General features: G+C 39.5%; 1 protein-coding gene across 9 annotated transcripts; it reads left to right on the plus strand.

Annotated features, from left to right (window-relative positions):
• Nucleotides 1-8,335: 8,335 nt before the first annotated feature.
• Nucleotides 8,336-14,744, plus strand: LOC112288249 (calcium-transporting ATPase, endoplasmic reticulum-type). 9 transcript variants are annotated; one of them, XM_090254324.1, is made up of 10 exons: nt 8,590-9,060; nt 9,640-9,700; nt 9,873-11,332; nt 11,497-11,602; nt 11,724-11,845; nt 12,011-12,289; nt 12,447-12,830; nt 13,061-13,170; nt 13,274-13,502; nt 13,663-14,744. In XM_090254324.1, exons 3-10 carry the CDS (start codon nt 9,977-9,979, stop codon nt 14,242-14,244), a joined length of 3,168 nt encoding a protein of 1,055 aa, XP_090110450.1. In that variant the 5' UTR covers nt 8,590-9,060; nt 9,640-9,700; nt 9,873-9,976; the 3' UTR covers nt 14,245-14,744. The 9 variants fall into 9 exon arrangements, with proteins under 9 accessions (XP_024388023.1, XP_024388024.1, XP_073393391.1 ...); XM_090254326.1 differs by having other exon boundaries at nt 8,910-9,050; XM_090254323.1 differs by having other exon boundaries at nt 8,941-9,083.
• Nucleotides 14,745-16,548: the final 1,804 nt, after the last annotated feature.

Here is a 16,548-nt window from a genome sequence, read left to right on the forward strand (position 1 = left end):
CTAAATAAATTTATTATTATAATAAAAATAAAAATAAATCTATGCATTATTAATTGAATGCTAAGGTTGTAAGAGTAGTTAAAACTACTAAATGTAAAACCAAGAAAAAAGAGATGAGTTTTTTTTTGTCTTATTTCAAATATACTCTTTAATTCTTATGTATATTTTTGGAACTTTAGTTTTAAAATTATGACATATTTTTTTAATTTAGAAAAATAATTTTTAGAAACATATAATTAATATATAGTTTTATTTTATTTTTTATAAAATTTTATTTTTAATCCATACTTTTAATTTGATTATAAATATTTATGGTTTAAATTAAGAGCTAAAATTTTAAAAAATCACATTTATTTGTTTAATATGGCATAAAGGCATGATTTTCAACAAATACAAAACAAAAGTAATTGAAAATATTTCTTTATATTATACAATGTGTATGTCTAATATAGAAGAAAACATTCTTTAGATTTGTTTAGAGTGTATTCAAGCATAGAGACTATGGAATTATGCCACTTTGTCTATTTATATGTTAGCCTTTGATCTATACAAATATAGGCCTTTTATGGTAGGAAGTATTTTTTTATGACTTTTTTTTTCTCAAATTCAATGGTTTTGGGTAATTTGGACACTACTACAAGGAATATGCATCTGGATAATTCAAACACAAAAAAATGTCCTAATCTTTGAATTATAAATTTGGAAGTATTATTGAATAAGACAATTGATATATGCCAACATCTTATACTACATAAGAATGATGTGAGATAATATTTGTAAACACATACATAAAACATCCAAAACAACTAGATGTTGCATTAAGTTGGTGAAACAAAGTGACCAAAAACATATTAAGCAGTAGAGAAAAAATAAAAATCCAATGTAACAACAAAAACTCCTTTTAGCAACCTTTGTCATACCCTGAATTGAGGTATAGTAAGCCAAACCTATAGTTTTTGTATCATACATTATGCTACAAAAACTCACCTTTCCAGTGACAATAGAACCCAGATAGTTTATGTTCTTCCTACACTTTCATCAGCCAATGTTACAAGTACACCCTGTTGTTTCAAAAAAAAAATAAAAACCGACACATTCACGTTACAAATGTGTTCACATGCCAATGGGTTCTAACGTCGAAACCGGTTTGAATCACGCTCATGAAAATGGAAATCTGTTCGGCTATGAGGAATGAATTGGAGACTGTAAGAGCAGCTGATCAAGTAAATTTAATTAACTGGATTGGTTTTGGAGGCAACACATTCAATGAATATACTACAAAATATGGTCATCTGCACAATCTGATGCGTTGCAATGCTGTATCTCAGACGCATCAAAGTGTGCGTCTCTCTATTTGGACCGACAACCACGGTATTGTCCAGTTTGCAACCTTAACCTGCTTTGGATCAATCAAAGTCCATCGCTACACAACTTGATGCTGCAACACGTTTTGATTGCAGAGATGCCGGATTTTGGGTCATTCCCTCAATCTAGAAAATATTCGTCAAGTTCGGATGAGGAGGCTTAATATGGTTGTGGAGCACGTTGGCCAGATTCACCACCGCGAAGGAGATTCACCACGATTTCGGGAAGTCTGTAGAATTTTCTGGTTCTGCCGGCTCTACACCTGAAACCGTCGGTAGCAAACCAGTGAACAGCGCGATTAGAAAACTACAAAAAGGAAGAGACCAGGTAAGCCCTGGATCTGTGGTTTTTTTTTGCCGCCCACTATCTCGTTTGGACCTCGCTACTGTGTCTGTTGCTCAGCACGATCGCTTGCTAATTCCATCGCCGAACTGGTGAAACACTTCACGCCCAAATTCGAAACTCACAAAAATGTATTTGCTATTAATACTGTGTTGATTTTGAGTGGATTGCAATGTGTTGACCGGGTAAGATTTGCTTGTATTTGGTACAAGCGAGTGGACTTGGCCTTGCATCTCTGCTTTTGGACTTTGGCGAAGTGGTCTTCCGAGTGAAACCAACTAACGTTGCCAATTCATGAGCTCTAGAATCAAAACACCGCAACGCAACTCTTTGCCTGGCTGTGAAGATCCTCTGCAAAAGCTCATTTCTAGCGCTGAGATGCCCTGAATGTGACCCATTTGCAAACAAAGCCACTAAAGACAATATTGATGAGTGTGTAAACACAGTATTGATGAGCACATACAGAAAAGAAAAGGTGCTCAATGTCAAGTGCCCAATAGATGTGCAGTGCAATTTTAAAAAGAAACTAATGTGTCATAAACAAAAACAAAAAGCAACACGTAATCTGGAGACCATTATTCTTAGCATTGTGGGTGTGTGTGTAATGAGCAGCCAGTAGCATTCAATTAAGGGCACAAACTCGGCACAGTAATAAAACTGTATATTGATTTAAGGACGTTGAACTAACATATGTAATGAATGCATGAAATCCTGAACTAGATGATTTGATCTTAAAAACAGGTCACAAATTACTGACCATGTTCTTTTAATAGTTCCAAATCAGATTTGGTTTGCAAACACCAATTTGTGATAGCTTCATAAAGTATCGCAAATTGGTGTTTTGAAGTAGGCTCAATAAAATCAAGGTTTTGACTTGTGGATTGTTTATTTTTTCAATTATATAAAAAAGAAAATTCTAATACTTTGTTGTATTTTTTATTTTTTATTTTTTTACATGGTTTTGTAATTCAAATGATACTAACTTGAAAAAATGACAAAATTGGTCATTTTTACAAAAGCAAATCTAAAAATGAATGACATATATATATATATATATATATATATATATATATAAATACATATAAATCAATAACCTCTATCTTAAAATCATAACCTGAAATGATTAAAATTACATCAATGGCACATTTTAAATATGTATGTATGAATGTATTTATATGTAAACATAACCCTTTTTTTTAAAGACGTCTTATCTAGAAGTATATCAACTTTATATAAAACAAAATAAAAGAATTGAAGTTTATTTGCAAAATTCAGTGATTGATTAAATTTCAACTAATAGAGAATAAGTATAAGCTTTAGTCAATTCTCTTATTGACTAAACTTCAATTGTGATTTATATATATATATATATATATATATTTGAAATTTTTATGAAAAATTATAATATTACATGATAATACATGTAAAAGATGTATTACTGATATGAAAATAATAGTATAATTTTAAAGCATTTTATAGGCTTAAAGACTCTTCTACAAAAAGGAAAAATGAATGTACAAGTTTGTCTTTGGCTCCAAAAACAAATTGCTATTTTCTTAATTGTTTGTTGTTATGACCAATTAAAAATGTGCTTGCAATCTTTTGTTGATGTTTGAACACAATGCTAATAATATTTTCTAATTTGTAATTACTAAATATTATTCTTTGATACTCTTATAATCATATGTTTTCTTTGAATAATATGGGATGGATTGACAATATCATATTTGTTTGCATATTGAAAGTTAAAAGCCATCATTGTAAATAAGAATAACACTTACTTGACAATGGATCAAACATTCACAAATGAATGCTGTACTTTTTTTAAAAGGTATTATGAAATTTGAATGAAGGATATATTCTATGTAAACTAAGACCATTAAGGTTTATTTTTTCAATTCTAGAATTTTTTGCATTTGTCTCACAAAACTATTTTCTTATATATATATGTTGCATGTGGCTCTATTTTTAAATACTTATTTCATATATACATATATACATATATAAAATATTGATAATATTTTTGTTTCTTGCTTACAAAAAACACCATATGAATTTGAGGAATAAATAGTCCATATCTAGGAAGTATTTGTTAACAAATGTAACAAACTTAATATCACCTTTAACATGCATGTAATTGTAAGACAAGACTTAATCATTTGAAGTGTCTTGTGATCATGGAGCAACAAAAGTTTCAGTTGTAGTTGGAATTTTTGAAAGCATTGCAAAGTTACAATCACAAAATTGAAGCATTCCCTTTCATCTTTGATAGGTTGATATTATATAGATCATGATTTATAACATTTATTTAGAATGGTGAAATTTCAACTCATTATTATGATATCCTTCAGTTTTGAATCTTCCAATCAGTGTCATACCACACCAAACAAACATTTACATTTTCACTTAAAATACAGACAATAATGTATAACAATTCTTAAGGAAAATACGAATTTTCAAAATAATCAATCAGAGATAGATGTGGTAGGTATTTTCTAAAGTAAAGGCTGATCATGTAAATGTTGTGCGTTCTAAGAAAGAGTTAAATAACAAGTGGACCACCAGCCATGCAAAACTGCTAGTAGAACTTGCATTTGAATTTCATGAATTAACGAGAGACTAGACTACTCTCAATCCACAACAAGATAATGGCGTAAGACAATGCATCACATGTCCGCGAGCAGCATGACAAGGTAGAGCAATTCCTTCTCAGCTACTGTATTACTGCAAAGCTCTGATTCGTTTTGGCCTTTCATCTTCTAATTACAAGACCAAAAACAAAAGATACAGATGTAACACATTGCTTCAGGCCACATATAAAAGCATCTAGTTGATTGAAATGTGGCAAGCTTAGATATACCCTTTTGTGGATGTTTCTGCCCTAACTTCTGCTACAAATCACCATGAAGAGACTGGACCATGCAAAAGAAGAAAAGGTGAAAAAGGTTTAAAAAATTCTTCTCTTTTGTTCTTCTATTGACAAAAATTGCAAACGTTGTTCCAAAGACACCAAAACTGGGCTCAGAGTTCAAATCTTGGGCAAGATTGAAACCTGCACTGAAAACCGAAAACTAAGGTGGGCATTGTTACTATGATGTTCTCACCTTGGAAGCTGAAGGAAGGTCCGCCAAGTGGAAGGGAATATGAAATCTAGGCGTGAGTCAACAAACCTAGAAATCCGAGCATCTGCAAAGTCGTGAACAGTCTCAGCTTAAACCAAAACATAAGCTACAGTTATAGATTCCAGTGTGCTCGCAAAGTAGGAACCCAGCATCGGCAACCAGCGGGAATCCACTAAGTGGAAGATTCTTTAGGTTGACACCGAGAAGCTGGAGGGAGGTCCACCAAGAACCCGACCAGTGGAAGCAAGGTCAGGACTATGTAACATCATCGAGAGATAATTCGGATGCATCCTCTCGGGCTGCCGGAAGAAGATGTGGGCAATCTCCGCCGTGGGAGCAAATTTGAAGACCCTCTTATAGGTTCAGATCCACAGTCACCAACGGCCACACAAATGAATTCTCCATGACATCATCACCGACAATTAGGTCAACAGTGTAGACTCCCGGACGGTTTAGCTTCACCACCATCTGGGCGAAGTCCTAAGTGGGCTCGTGCTGCTTCCCTGTCATAGGCTCAAGGTAGGTTTGCTCTGCGCCACTCTCGCCTCTGAGCTTGAGCATGGCATGTTGGGGTTTAAATGAGACTCCAGGTGGACCACTGACCTAAAGTGCCACATTGAGCTTCTGGAAGTAGCTCGCTGATAACGTTGCCGTCTGCTCGAACTCCGGTTTGACATCCGACCAGGGAAGGGCCTCATTCGCTATCCAATAAAACCGTGTTGACATTGGACACCGAAATAGGAGCAGTCACCATAACCATCGTAGCCAAGAAACCTTGTACCGCTGTTCAACAATGCACAAATCTGCAGCTTGTCCTTCCCCAGAGAAAAATCGTTTGACAGAAGCGCCAATTCATACTTTCCGTTTCAGAGGGACGCAAACTCCTGCTGATCTGAGATCGTAGCCCGGGAACCAACCCCGCTGGAGTTTGCTGAGACGAGAGTCATCAAAGCAACAGGAGCAGGCGACCCATCTGGCGAGGTCACAGCCATCTGGAGCTTGCGTGCATCCGGTCCAAGGAACAAATCATCAGTAGCAACACCACCCCCAATTACTGCAGCAGCAGGAAGCGAGAACCCATCGCAAAAGCTTCCAAAGAAATCCTTCGGATTGTTCCTATCCTCGCATTTTTGAAAAAAATAAAAATAAAAATAAAAAAATAACCCCTCAATCACCTCATCACCACAGCTCTCCAATCACCTCAGATAATCTCGAGGATACGAAACTATAAAAAAACTCAATATACAATACAAAACCGCAGAAATGTACTTATAAAAATATTCATATGGTGGGGTTAAAAGCTCACTATTAAATCAAGAGGGTAAAGGCAGAGTCCCTCAAAAAAGCAATACTACAGATTCCCGTAAGCATTATAATTCGTGTGTCCCCAGACCACCTTCCAGCGCAATGCTGCGACGACGGGCCACTGTTATCGAAAGAAAGCGAAGACATAGAAGCTTCACAGACAAAAAGCTAGACACGAAAGCGGATCACTGGATAACAACGAAGGGCGTACATTTCAGGAATCTAGGAAATCAGGAAGAGTGCATTATGGATGGGCCAATGGATGAATGTAGTTGTTACCATACGGATGAGACCGTGGAGGCATTAGCTTTTTGACGTTGGACGTCGGTTATTGGGTACGACGGAAGTGGTGGGCCAGCGTGGAAATGTGAACGGAATCCATTTATTGGAGATTTATCAACTAAATTTGCTAAATTTAGCAACTATTTGAAGATTATCGCATTTCATCAATGTGTTATGCATACATAATTAAGTGAATTAATAAATGTTTGATTTTTTGGAATTGCATCAAATTACATATTATATATTCAAAGGGAATTGTTAAATTGACCCACCCATCCTAACCGTCATCAAAAAAAAAAAAAAAAAAAAAAAAATCCATAGTTGTATGAGGAGCTCAAGAGGAGCTCAAGAATTTGTGTGCATATGTATGATGATGGGCGGGTTGATTTAGTATATGCTTGGGTCAGTTAAAATTTTTAATCATAGATGAATATATATATATATATATATCAAATTGACCTATGCATTTACTAAATCAACCCACACATCATCATTGGGTAAGGGTCCAACCATTTTATCATTGGTTTTTGACCAATATGGATTTGGTAGTGGAGAAGTTTTTGATGATGGTCAAGATAGATGAATCCATTTAGTAAATACTTGAGTCAATTCAACAAATCCTTATATATATTGGGTCTTGGGAATGGAGTTTGTTGTTTAAAATGGGTTAGAATACCAATATGTCATCGTGCAAATTTGTAATTTACAAATAATAGTGTTGAAACCCACTCTTCCTTTCTTCTTCTTTTCACTTCTCTTTGTTCTTTCCCCAATTTCAACGTATTGAAATTTTTGCAATTAATTAATTAATATATAATTTAAATTATGTTACATTCTTATTTTATTTTGATCATGAAGGTGTCTACTTTTACATATTCTCTTTTGAAGTTTCAGACACGTAGGTACAAGTAACCGACTGAGTTAGCGGTGGATTGGATTGAATGTGTTGTTGTATGGAAATAAAACAAAAACATAATACAATTAATGCTCTTTATAAGAAAAATCACAAATATCCAACAAAAACAATCACACTTGCGCACTATGCTTCGATGTATACTCTTAACATAGACAGATTCTTCAAACTAAACAAACTCCAGTACCATCGTCAAAAAATCAGAGAAAGAATCAAAGTGCTTTAAACTGCAATGAAAAGCCCATTGTTTGAATAATCGAGACCGGCTATAAAACAAATAAGAATAAAAGCCCCCTCATGTACTCTCTATCAATGTTTAACACACGCTGACAAAACACAAAATTGCCATGTCATAAACAGCCAAGAATCATATGATTTTTTAAAAAAGTTTAATAACAAGTTTTTATTTATTTATTAGTAGTGGAACGTAAACCAAATCAGGATCTAATAGCCAAAGTCAATACCGTAGATCCTTCAAATAAACGACCCAGGTTGGATCCAAAAATAAATACCCGAGCTGGATTTAGCTCGACCTTAAAATGAACCAATACAGCTTAATTTTCTGGGCTGGAGGTGGCCACTTGCGGTGACAAAGCTTCATGCAATGTCTTCATACAAGGTCGCGCCGAGGTCGCGGCAAATAGTGCTTCAGCTGAGGGAATCGGGGCGCAAAAGCTTCGCGACGACACATACCGGTCTCACGAGGCCTCCGACTAATGTCTGCTAGACGGAACGAAGGTGAAACGAGGGGGAGGAGCATCCTGCACCCGCCGACTGAAACCACCTCACACAGTTCGAAATCGCTGAGTCGCGGAGGTGCACACGGTCCAAACGTGCCGACTTAAGCCTGCGATCAAAGGGAGAAACTATTCCTTGGATTGTTGACGCTTTGAAAATGAGGAGTCAACCCACGAATGCCCGTTGCAGGGGACACCAGTGAAATCTGACATCCCAGCAACGCCAATCTTAATCGTAAACCGGCCTTGTGAACTTCCAAGCACGTGCTCTCGCATTGTCGTCACCGGAACGCGATGTTTCCACGGTACTAGTGCAGTGAATGTCAGTTGTGGCAGCGGGGGTGACAGCGGCACCAACTGCGTTTTTCCCGTGACATCAACCGTTCCACAATTCGACGCCACTGGAATTCCACCGTTCCACTTCCCCTCGTGAGGTAGACGTTTGGACCCAGCTTTGTCTTACGCTAGAGTGTCAGTCTGTGTATACGCGTACTATAAATTTGGAGAAGCGAAAGTCGCCGCTAATCATGTGGGGGGTGCAGTTGCTAGACGGTGAATGATTAGCAATCTGGGATTAAGGTGCGAGCTTTGTGCAACCCTTCCCACTGGTTTGTGATTAGGATTGGGGGGGATATTTGTGCATCTATGGGTTGGTAGCGTTCAACGCGCTTACCCGTGCATCAAGCAAGGGTTCCTTCCCCTGTGGATTGAACCAACGCGGTATTGCGCCATACCAGGGGACTCGGAGTGTGCTCACATCCGGCCCTATCGCACGCAAGCTTGATCTGCGGCGCAGGCGCTGGTTTCTCTCTCTCGCTCTCCCGCAGAACATCGTTTTCGATTACCGACCAGATCCGCGATCTCCACCTCATCACACGTCGTAATTATTGGGTGGCCCTATTTTCATCTCTGGTTTCAGCTTTTCTTCTCGTTTGATTCCGTCACGGCTCGTCGCAGTCGCGAGCTCCCCTTGCCTCCTTCCCTGTGCGTTGCGGTAGACTCTCTTCGCCCTTTCTGGTGCGTGGTAACGTTTTGATTTTGATTTTGCTTTTTATTTCTTTTTGGTTAAATAGCGAAACCCATGCCGTTGGAAGGTCTCGTTGTTTCGCACCCCTCACTTCCCGCTCCCGCTTGCTTAACTCGGCTTTCACTTGGCTTGTCTTCCTTTGGATACTGCTCGTTGGTTCAGTGAAACCGCACCTGTATTTTTACACATTTGTTTATTTTCAACACCATCTCATTTCGGGGTTGCATGCTCTGGTCACGGTACTAATCTGCCTTCTCGCTGCAAACCCATCAGTTGTGTATATTTTTTTCCCCTTCGTTTCTAGTTTCTTGTTTTCTAGTTTTTGCGCTGGTCGAACGAGTTGTTGCTGTTGCGTGCGGGACTTGATAAGAGATCACAGAAAGGGTAGCACGAGGTGTTATGATTTTTTTAGTGATCGTGTACATTGTGACGGTGTATGTGTGAACAAGTAGTCAGTTTATTTTCTCGTGCGGGGGTTAGACTTGCTCACACGAAAGAGTGGCGCGAGCGTGCTCTTATTGACGTCTAGCCACTACTTTGCTGCAGATCAACGTTGGAGCTACTTGACTGATTTTTCTTAAAGGCGAGTTGTAATTGTCACCAACAGGTATTCACTAGTATTGTGATGCTACCCTGTGGTGGAAGCCTGCGGTTATCGATATGCAGAAGTGCCAGGGCGTCTCTCTCAATGATCCGGTGATGTAGTTCATTTTGTTCATGCCCACGACCTGTAGTGGGTACAGCTTCTGAAGCTCCAGTTTAGTATATTGTGTACGCAGATGCCCTCCTTGCAAAACAACTCATTTAAACAACCCTTCATCCGTCTCATCCTCTACTTCGGCTGCAAGCATTCAGACTTTAGTTCATATTTTCTTTAGTGCAAATGGCGGAGGAATGCTTCCCCGCATGGGCGAGGTCAGTAGAACAGTGTTTGCAACACTATGACGTCGACCCAAAGAAGGGCCTCAGCAAGAGCGTAGTGCAGAGCAGCCGTGCGAAGTATGGCTGGAACGAGCTGCAGAAAGAACCAGGAAAACCCATGTGGAAGCTCGTGCTGGAGCAGTTCGACGATACGTTGGTGAAAATACTGTTGTTCGCAGCATTTGTAAGCCTTGTCTTGGCGTATATTGATGATCACTCGGCTGAAGAAGGAGCCACAGCCTACGTGGAGCCTATGGTTATTGTCATGATCCTCATTTTGAACGCCATAGTCGGAGTATGGCAGGAAAGCAACGCGGAGAATGCCTTGGAGGCTCTCAAGGAGATGCAATCAGCCCAAGCCGAAGTGATCCGAGACGGAGTAGCAATCTCCGATTTGCCAGCTAGGGAGCTTGTTCCGGGAGATATCGTGGAGCTTCGTGTCGGCGACAAGGTTCCTGCCGACATGCGGGTAATTTCTCTCAAGACGTCAACTGTGCGAGTGGAGCAAAGCTCACTAACGGGAGAGAGCATGGCGGTGTTGAAATCCAATCAGAACGTGGAGGAGGAAATAGAGCTGCAGGGGAAGGAGTGCATGGTGTTTGCAGGCACTGTCGTGGTCAACGGTTGCTTTGTGTCGGTTGTGGTGAGCACTGGGATGAACACAGAGATCGGTAAGATTCAGTCGCAAATTGCAGAGGCTTCTCTCGAGGAGGCAGACACTCCATTGAAAAAGAAATTGGATGAGTTTGGGGAGCGTCTCACGAAAGTTATTGGCGTGATTTGTGTTCTCGTGTGGATGATTAACTACGAGCATTTCCTGTCTTGGGATATGAAGAACGGCTTTCCCACGAATATACGTTTCTCCTTTGAAAAGTGCACGTATTATTTTAAGATTGCGGTGGCGTTGGCGGTGGCAGCCATTCCAGAGGGGCTTCCTGCTGTGATCACTACTTGCCTGGCACTAGGGACCAAGAAAATGGCAGCCAAGAATGCCATCGTGAGGAAGCTCCCGAGTGTTGAGACTCTGGGATGCACCACCGTGATCTGCTCCGACAAGACAGGTACCTTGACAACGAACCAAATGTCGGTGACGGAGCTCGTGCTCAATGGCGCAGAACCAGGAGTAACTCGAAATTTTCACGTTGGAGGCACTTCTTACGATTTTCAAGATGGAGTAATTGAAAGTTTGGAGCCTGGTAATCTGGACCGCAACCTGGAAACATTTGCAGAAATCGCTGCTCGCTGCAACGATGCCAGGGTGTCGTTAAAAAATGGTGTGTTCAAGGCAGTTGGGATGCCGACTGAGGCGGCTCTGAAGGTAACCTCTCACCAGTCCATTTATGAAAGAACTGACCTATTGAGAGGTCTTCCAAGAGGAGGTATCGGAATCTTGCGGTTGTTTTGTTTCGTTTGCTACACCAGTTTCTCGAGGAATACTTCCATGTTTGCCTCACCATATACTTTCTCCTTCATGTTTCGTAGGTTGTAGTGGAGAAAATGGGAGTTCCAGACACGGATGCGCAGCGCTTCATCATGGAGCAACGCGCTTCAGTCGATCCTTCAGCTGATGTAGACAGCGTTGAACTGGGTAGGTACACTAGACCTTGAAGTGGTGTTTTGTACAGCGAGTGCACTCCTCCGGTACACATTCGATTGCTCAATGTTGAATCAATCGTATTGATTTTCCCTCGTTTTATTTACGTTGACAGGTTGCAACGACTGGTGGAGTAAGAGAGGACCTCGTCTAGCTGTTTTGGAATTTGATCGTTGTCGTAAATCCATGAGTTCCATCATTAGAACCCAAGAGGGAACAAACAAGCTCCTGGTGAAGGTATTCCACCTGAACGTTGTCGGTGATGGTTTGTTTGTGGTTGCAAACCGATGTCTCATTTTTTTCATGTTGAATTAGGGCAACTATTGGATGTTTTGTGGGTTGGTCGGAGTGTTTTTTTCGAGTTGTTGCTGTGGTATAATATTGTTGTTTTTTCCGTCTCAGGGGGCTGTTGAGAATGTTTTGGAACGCAGCACCCATGTACAACTCTTGGACGGTACAGTGAAGGAGATGACAGAAGAGGCTCGAAGTGTTTTGCTCTCCAAAATTTATAGCATGAGCACAAAATGTCTGCGGTGCTTGGGCCTAGCTTACACGGACGACTTGGGGGATCTTAGTGATTACGATGGAGAGTCTCACAGTGCACACAAACTATTGTTGGATCCCATGAACTATGACGACATCGAAAGCCGACTCATTTTCGTAGGCATGGCTGGATTGAGGGTAAATTTTCTACGTTTGTGCACTGTTAACTGTTTTGACTGCTTTGATACTAGTTTCATAAGTTGGAATAGAGGATGTGAAATGATGAATTAGCAAAGTGAGGCACTCAACCATTTGATTGAAGAAATTCATGGGATAATTTGGTGACCTTTCGCAGGATCCTCCTCGAGAGGAAGTGCATAGTGCGATTCAAGACTGCTCAGAAGCGGGAATTCGAGTGATTGTGATCACGGGAGATAACAAGAACACTGCTGAATCCATTTGTCGTGAGATTGGTGTCTTTTCTAAAGACGAAGATCTTCGGGAGAAGAGCTACACCGGACGCGAATTTATGGATCTTACTCCAGAGAAACGCAAGGAAATTCTCTTCGGTAAAGGAGGTCGTGTGTTCTCACGAGCAGAGCCAAAGCATAAACAGGACATAGTTCGCATTCTGAAGGATGGTGGAGAGGTGGTTGCTATGACTGGAGATGGTGTTAATGATGCTCCTGCCTTGAAGCTGGCAGACATCGGGGTAGCAATGGGAATTTCTGGCACCGAGGTACAGATGTCATATCATTTGTATGAGTATGGCTAGCGTCTTTGTAGGTTAATCGTTTGCAAGTTCGACGCCAATCGTTGCATTAATCGTTAACCTGGTGCTTGTGCTAGCACTTGTGGAGGTGAAACTAGCACAGTGATGATCTTTAACGTTCAAATAATGTTCTGTGAACTCAAATTCTACTTCAATTAGTACATTGAAATTTAAACTTGTGAGCTGTACTTGTGCAGGTTGCCAAAGAAGCTGCTGACATGGTGCTGGCAGACGACAATTTCAGCACAATCGTGGCAGCTGTTGGAGAGGGTCGTGCAATTTACAACAACATGAAAGCCTTCATCAGGTTTCATATTGTTCCACTCCCGTCAACTTTACGTAATGCATGAGTCCCTATTCTCGTCTTCAAGCTATTCCAGAACTTGAACTGCATCATGTGGATTCTACAGGTATATGATCTCTTCAAACATGGGAGAGGTGGCGTCCATATTTTTAACTGCAGCATTAGGCCTTCCTGAAGGTCTCATCCCGGTGCAGCTTCTCTGGGTGAATCTTGTCACCGACGGCCCTCCAGCTACCGCATTGGGCTTCAACCCTCCAGACCCAGACATTATGAAGAAGCCTCCGCGCAAGAGCACTGATGTCCTCATCAACTCGTGGGTACTCCTGCGTTACCTGGTGCGTTTGGACACATACTCAACATCCTCAGCTCCAAATTTTTCTCTACTTAATCCCTTATATGCGTACAAAAATCCCTATCTAACGTCTCGACTGTGTTGATGATTTGCTGGAATTGATGTTAAACATGCGCATCACCTATTCTTGTACGCTTTCGCAGATTATTGGCTTATACGTTGGAATTGCCACTGTTGGTGCGTTCTCTCTGTGGTTTACGCGCTTCTCTTTCCTTGGAATCGACCTCTCAAGCGATGGCCACACTCTCGTAAGCTTCTCCCAGTTGAGAAACTGGGGAGACTGCCCAAATTGGCAAGACTTCAAGGTAGCGCCGTTCACAGCCGGCAACTTGACCCTCTCCTTCGAGGACAACCCTTGTGACTACTTCACCACCGGAAAGGTCAAGGCCACGACGCTCTCCTTGTCAGTGTTGGTCGCCATCGAGATGTTCAACTCTTTGAACGCCCTCTCTGAAGACGGCAGCTTGTTGCAGATACCGCCCTGGATGAACCCATGGCTACTCATCGCTATGCTGTTTTCCTTCTCCCTCCACTTCTTGGTTCTCTATGTACCCGTGCTGGCGTCGATCTTCGGTATTGTGCCACTCAACTCGAACGAGTGGCTGTTTGTCTTCGTTCTCGCATTCCCTGTGATTTTGATAGACGAGCTTCTGAAGTTCATCGGAAGAAGGATGACTATCAATGAAAGGCAATTGGCCCTTTCCAAGAAACTTAAAGAGCTCTAGACTGCTAATGGTAGTCCGTAGGTTAGCCAGTCCCATAGATTTCATTCATTTCAACCTTGTTTCTTCTTTTTTAGCTCAAGAGCATTTTAGATGATGACATCAACAGGTCCAGTGACACTCGGACAAGGTTTGCAAGCTACTGAAGCATTTGGTACCCCAGCACCAGCACATGATTGCTTGCTGACCGCTTGTGCCCACTTCAATCGCCTTTCTCTATGTCCGGCGACGCTGTGAGGTTGAGGCAGGGTTCGGTCTGTATGCCGAACATAGATTAGGATTACGAGGTAGATTCAATGTTTGCTTTCCCCTCAGTAGACTACACCCGAACAGTCGCATGGAACTGGGTGTCTGTCGAAATGTAATTTTTATTACATACCTCATCAAATTAGTGCTGTCAAACTCTGAAAATTCTTTCGATGCCAACTTATATTGTTTCCAAGCATGCGATGGTTGTTATGCAGGCTTATTTTGCAGTAATAAGAGTTGCAGTTTTGACTAAATCTTGGATTACCTTCCAATGTGTCTGCCTCCGACCCCTTGAAACCTGGTAGAACTTGACTCAAAAATGTTTGCACTGATCAAGCCAAGGTCTGCTTCCAGGGATTCCACGACGAACGATGCAACCAACAGATGTGCTTGGGCAAGACCCATGGTAGAACATTCTGGAAGAAACTCGCTCTTCATGGGTTTACAGATTCTCTATCCTCTCACAATTAGTAAAGATGGGTGTCGTCTGAATCCCTCCCTAAACCTTGTGGAACTCCAAAACAGCTTGATTCGACGCGTACAGCCGCGCGTACCAAATCCTCTTGGCCACATAGTTAGGGTTTCGCAGAGATGTCATTGATAATTGGGCACCTCTTCGATTCTACACAGAATTGTTGCGTGGACAAACGCGCTTTTCACGAACAACATACCATCCTTTTGGCAACAAGAGAGCAAGACCATGAACGCAACCTGATGCAGAATCTGCGAGCAGCAACGATCGAGGAGAAGCAGCACAACCGTGACACCATTGGAATGAAATTCAAGCTCCGCAAAGCTTCGATTGATCAATTGGGAGCTTCGTGGAGCGGATTTCTTACCCTAAATTTCATTCATTTCTTCCGAAACTGAGTGAAGTGTTTTATTGGTATTGTAGATAATGTTTCATTTTGGTTTTCAAAAGACACGTTGGCAACACATGAATTCATAAGATAAGTATGAGATTAGTGCATTTAATGGTATTGGAAGTATTGCATTTAATAATGAGAATTTTTATTCATATATGTGTGTGTAACATGTAGATTCAAAAATAAATTATGTAAAAATCTATTTATATATATATATATATATATATTATTATGTATACATACACATGTGTGTAACATTATACATAAGAATATATATATATATATATATATATTAAAAATAAAATAAATTTGACCAAAATAAAATATTTTTGAATTGTTTAAGTTACATGTTATTTAACAAAAAAGAACATTGATTGTGATTTTAATATATTCTAAATAGATATTTTTATTAAATTTATGTGTAAATAATATAAGTAAATTTAATAGCTCTATATTCAAGTATAATTATGTATATATGTATATAATGAGTAACAAGATTCAAATTATTATATATTTAATTTATAAGCAAAAATTAATATTATTTATAAAATAATGAGCTAATTAATCACTTAAATTTTATTCTATTCAAATTTGTTTCATAAGTGAACCATATTTCAAATATTCTTTGTTTTATGTGATTACATAACAACTTCTTCTATATATTATGTGTTAATTAGTACGCAACAAGATTCTTTTATATGAATATGATCTCTTCTCCAACAAATAAAACATGTACAAATGATCAATAGTATGCTACACAACTAGCCACATTTCTTTACAACTTTGTTATCTTTTTACAATGATATGTAGGAATAAAGACAATAGAAGATAACATTTCATTTTAGTATTTTTTAAAATCTTTCATAGTTCCATCCTTTCACATGATACTACAATAGTTCTTAGATATGAATTGTTTTTAAAAAGACTATCTATAATTGTTACAAAAATCTTTTATAACTTTCTAAGGTCACATTTACAATCTTCTTGATTATTATTTCAAGATATACAAATAACTACTTTATTAACATATACTTAGTATATAAATATAAGTAATTTATGTAATTGCTCAACTCAAATATATTATAATAAAAGAATCACAATCTTTATAAAACTTGGCATTATTAAAAGACATGGTCTTTTGTTGTTTGTAATCAATATTGCTTTTGATTATTTCTATATATAGAGAGAGAAA

This window comes from Physcomitrium patens, chromosome 11, assembly GCF_059467195.1.
Source record: "Physcomitrium patens ecotype Gransden chromosome 11, ASM5946719v1, whole genome shotgun sequence".
In the NCBI taxonomy this organism is placed as follows: domain Eukaryota; kingdom Viridiplantae; phylum Streptophyta; class Bryopsida; order Funariales; family Funariaceae; genus Physcomitrium; species Physcomitrium patens.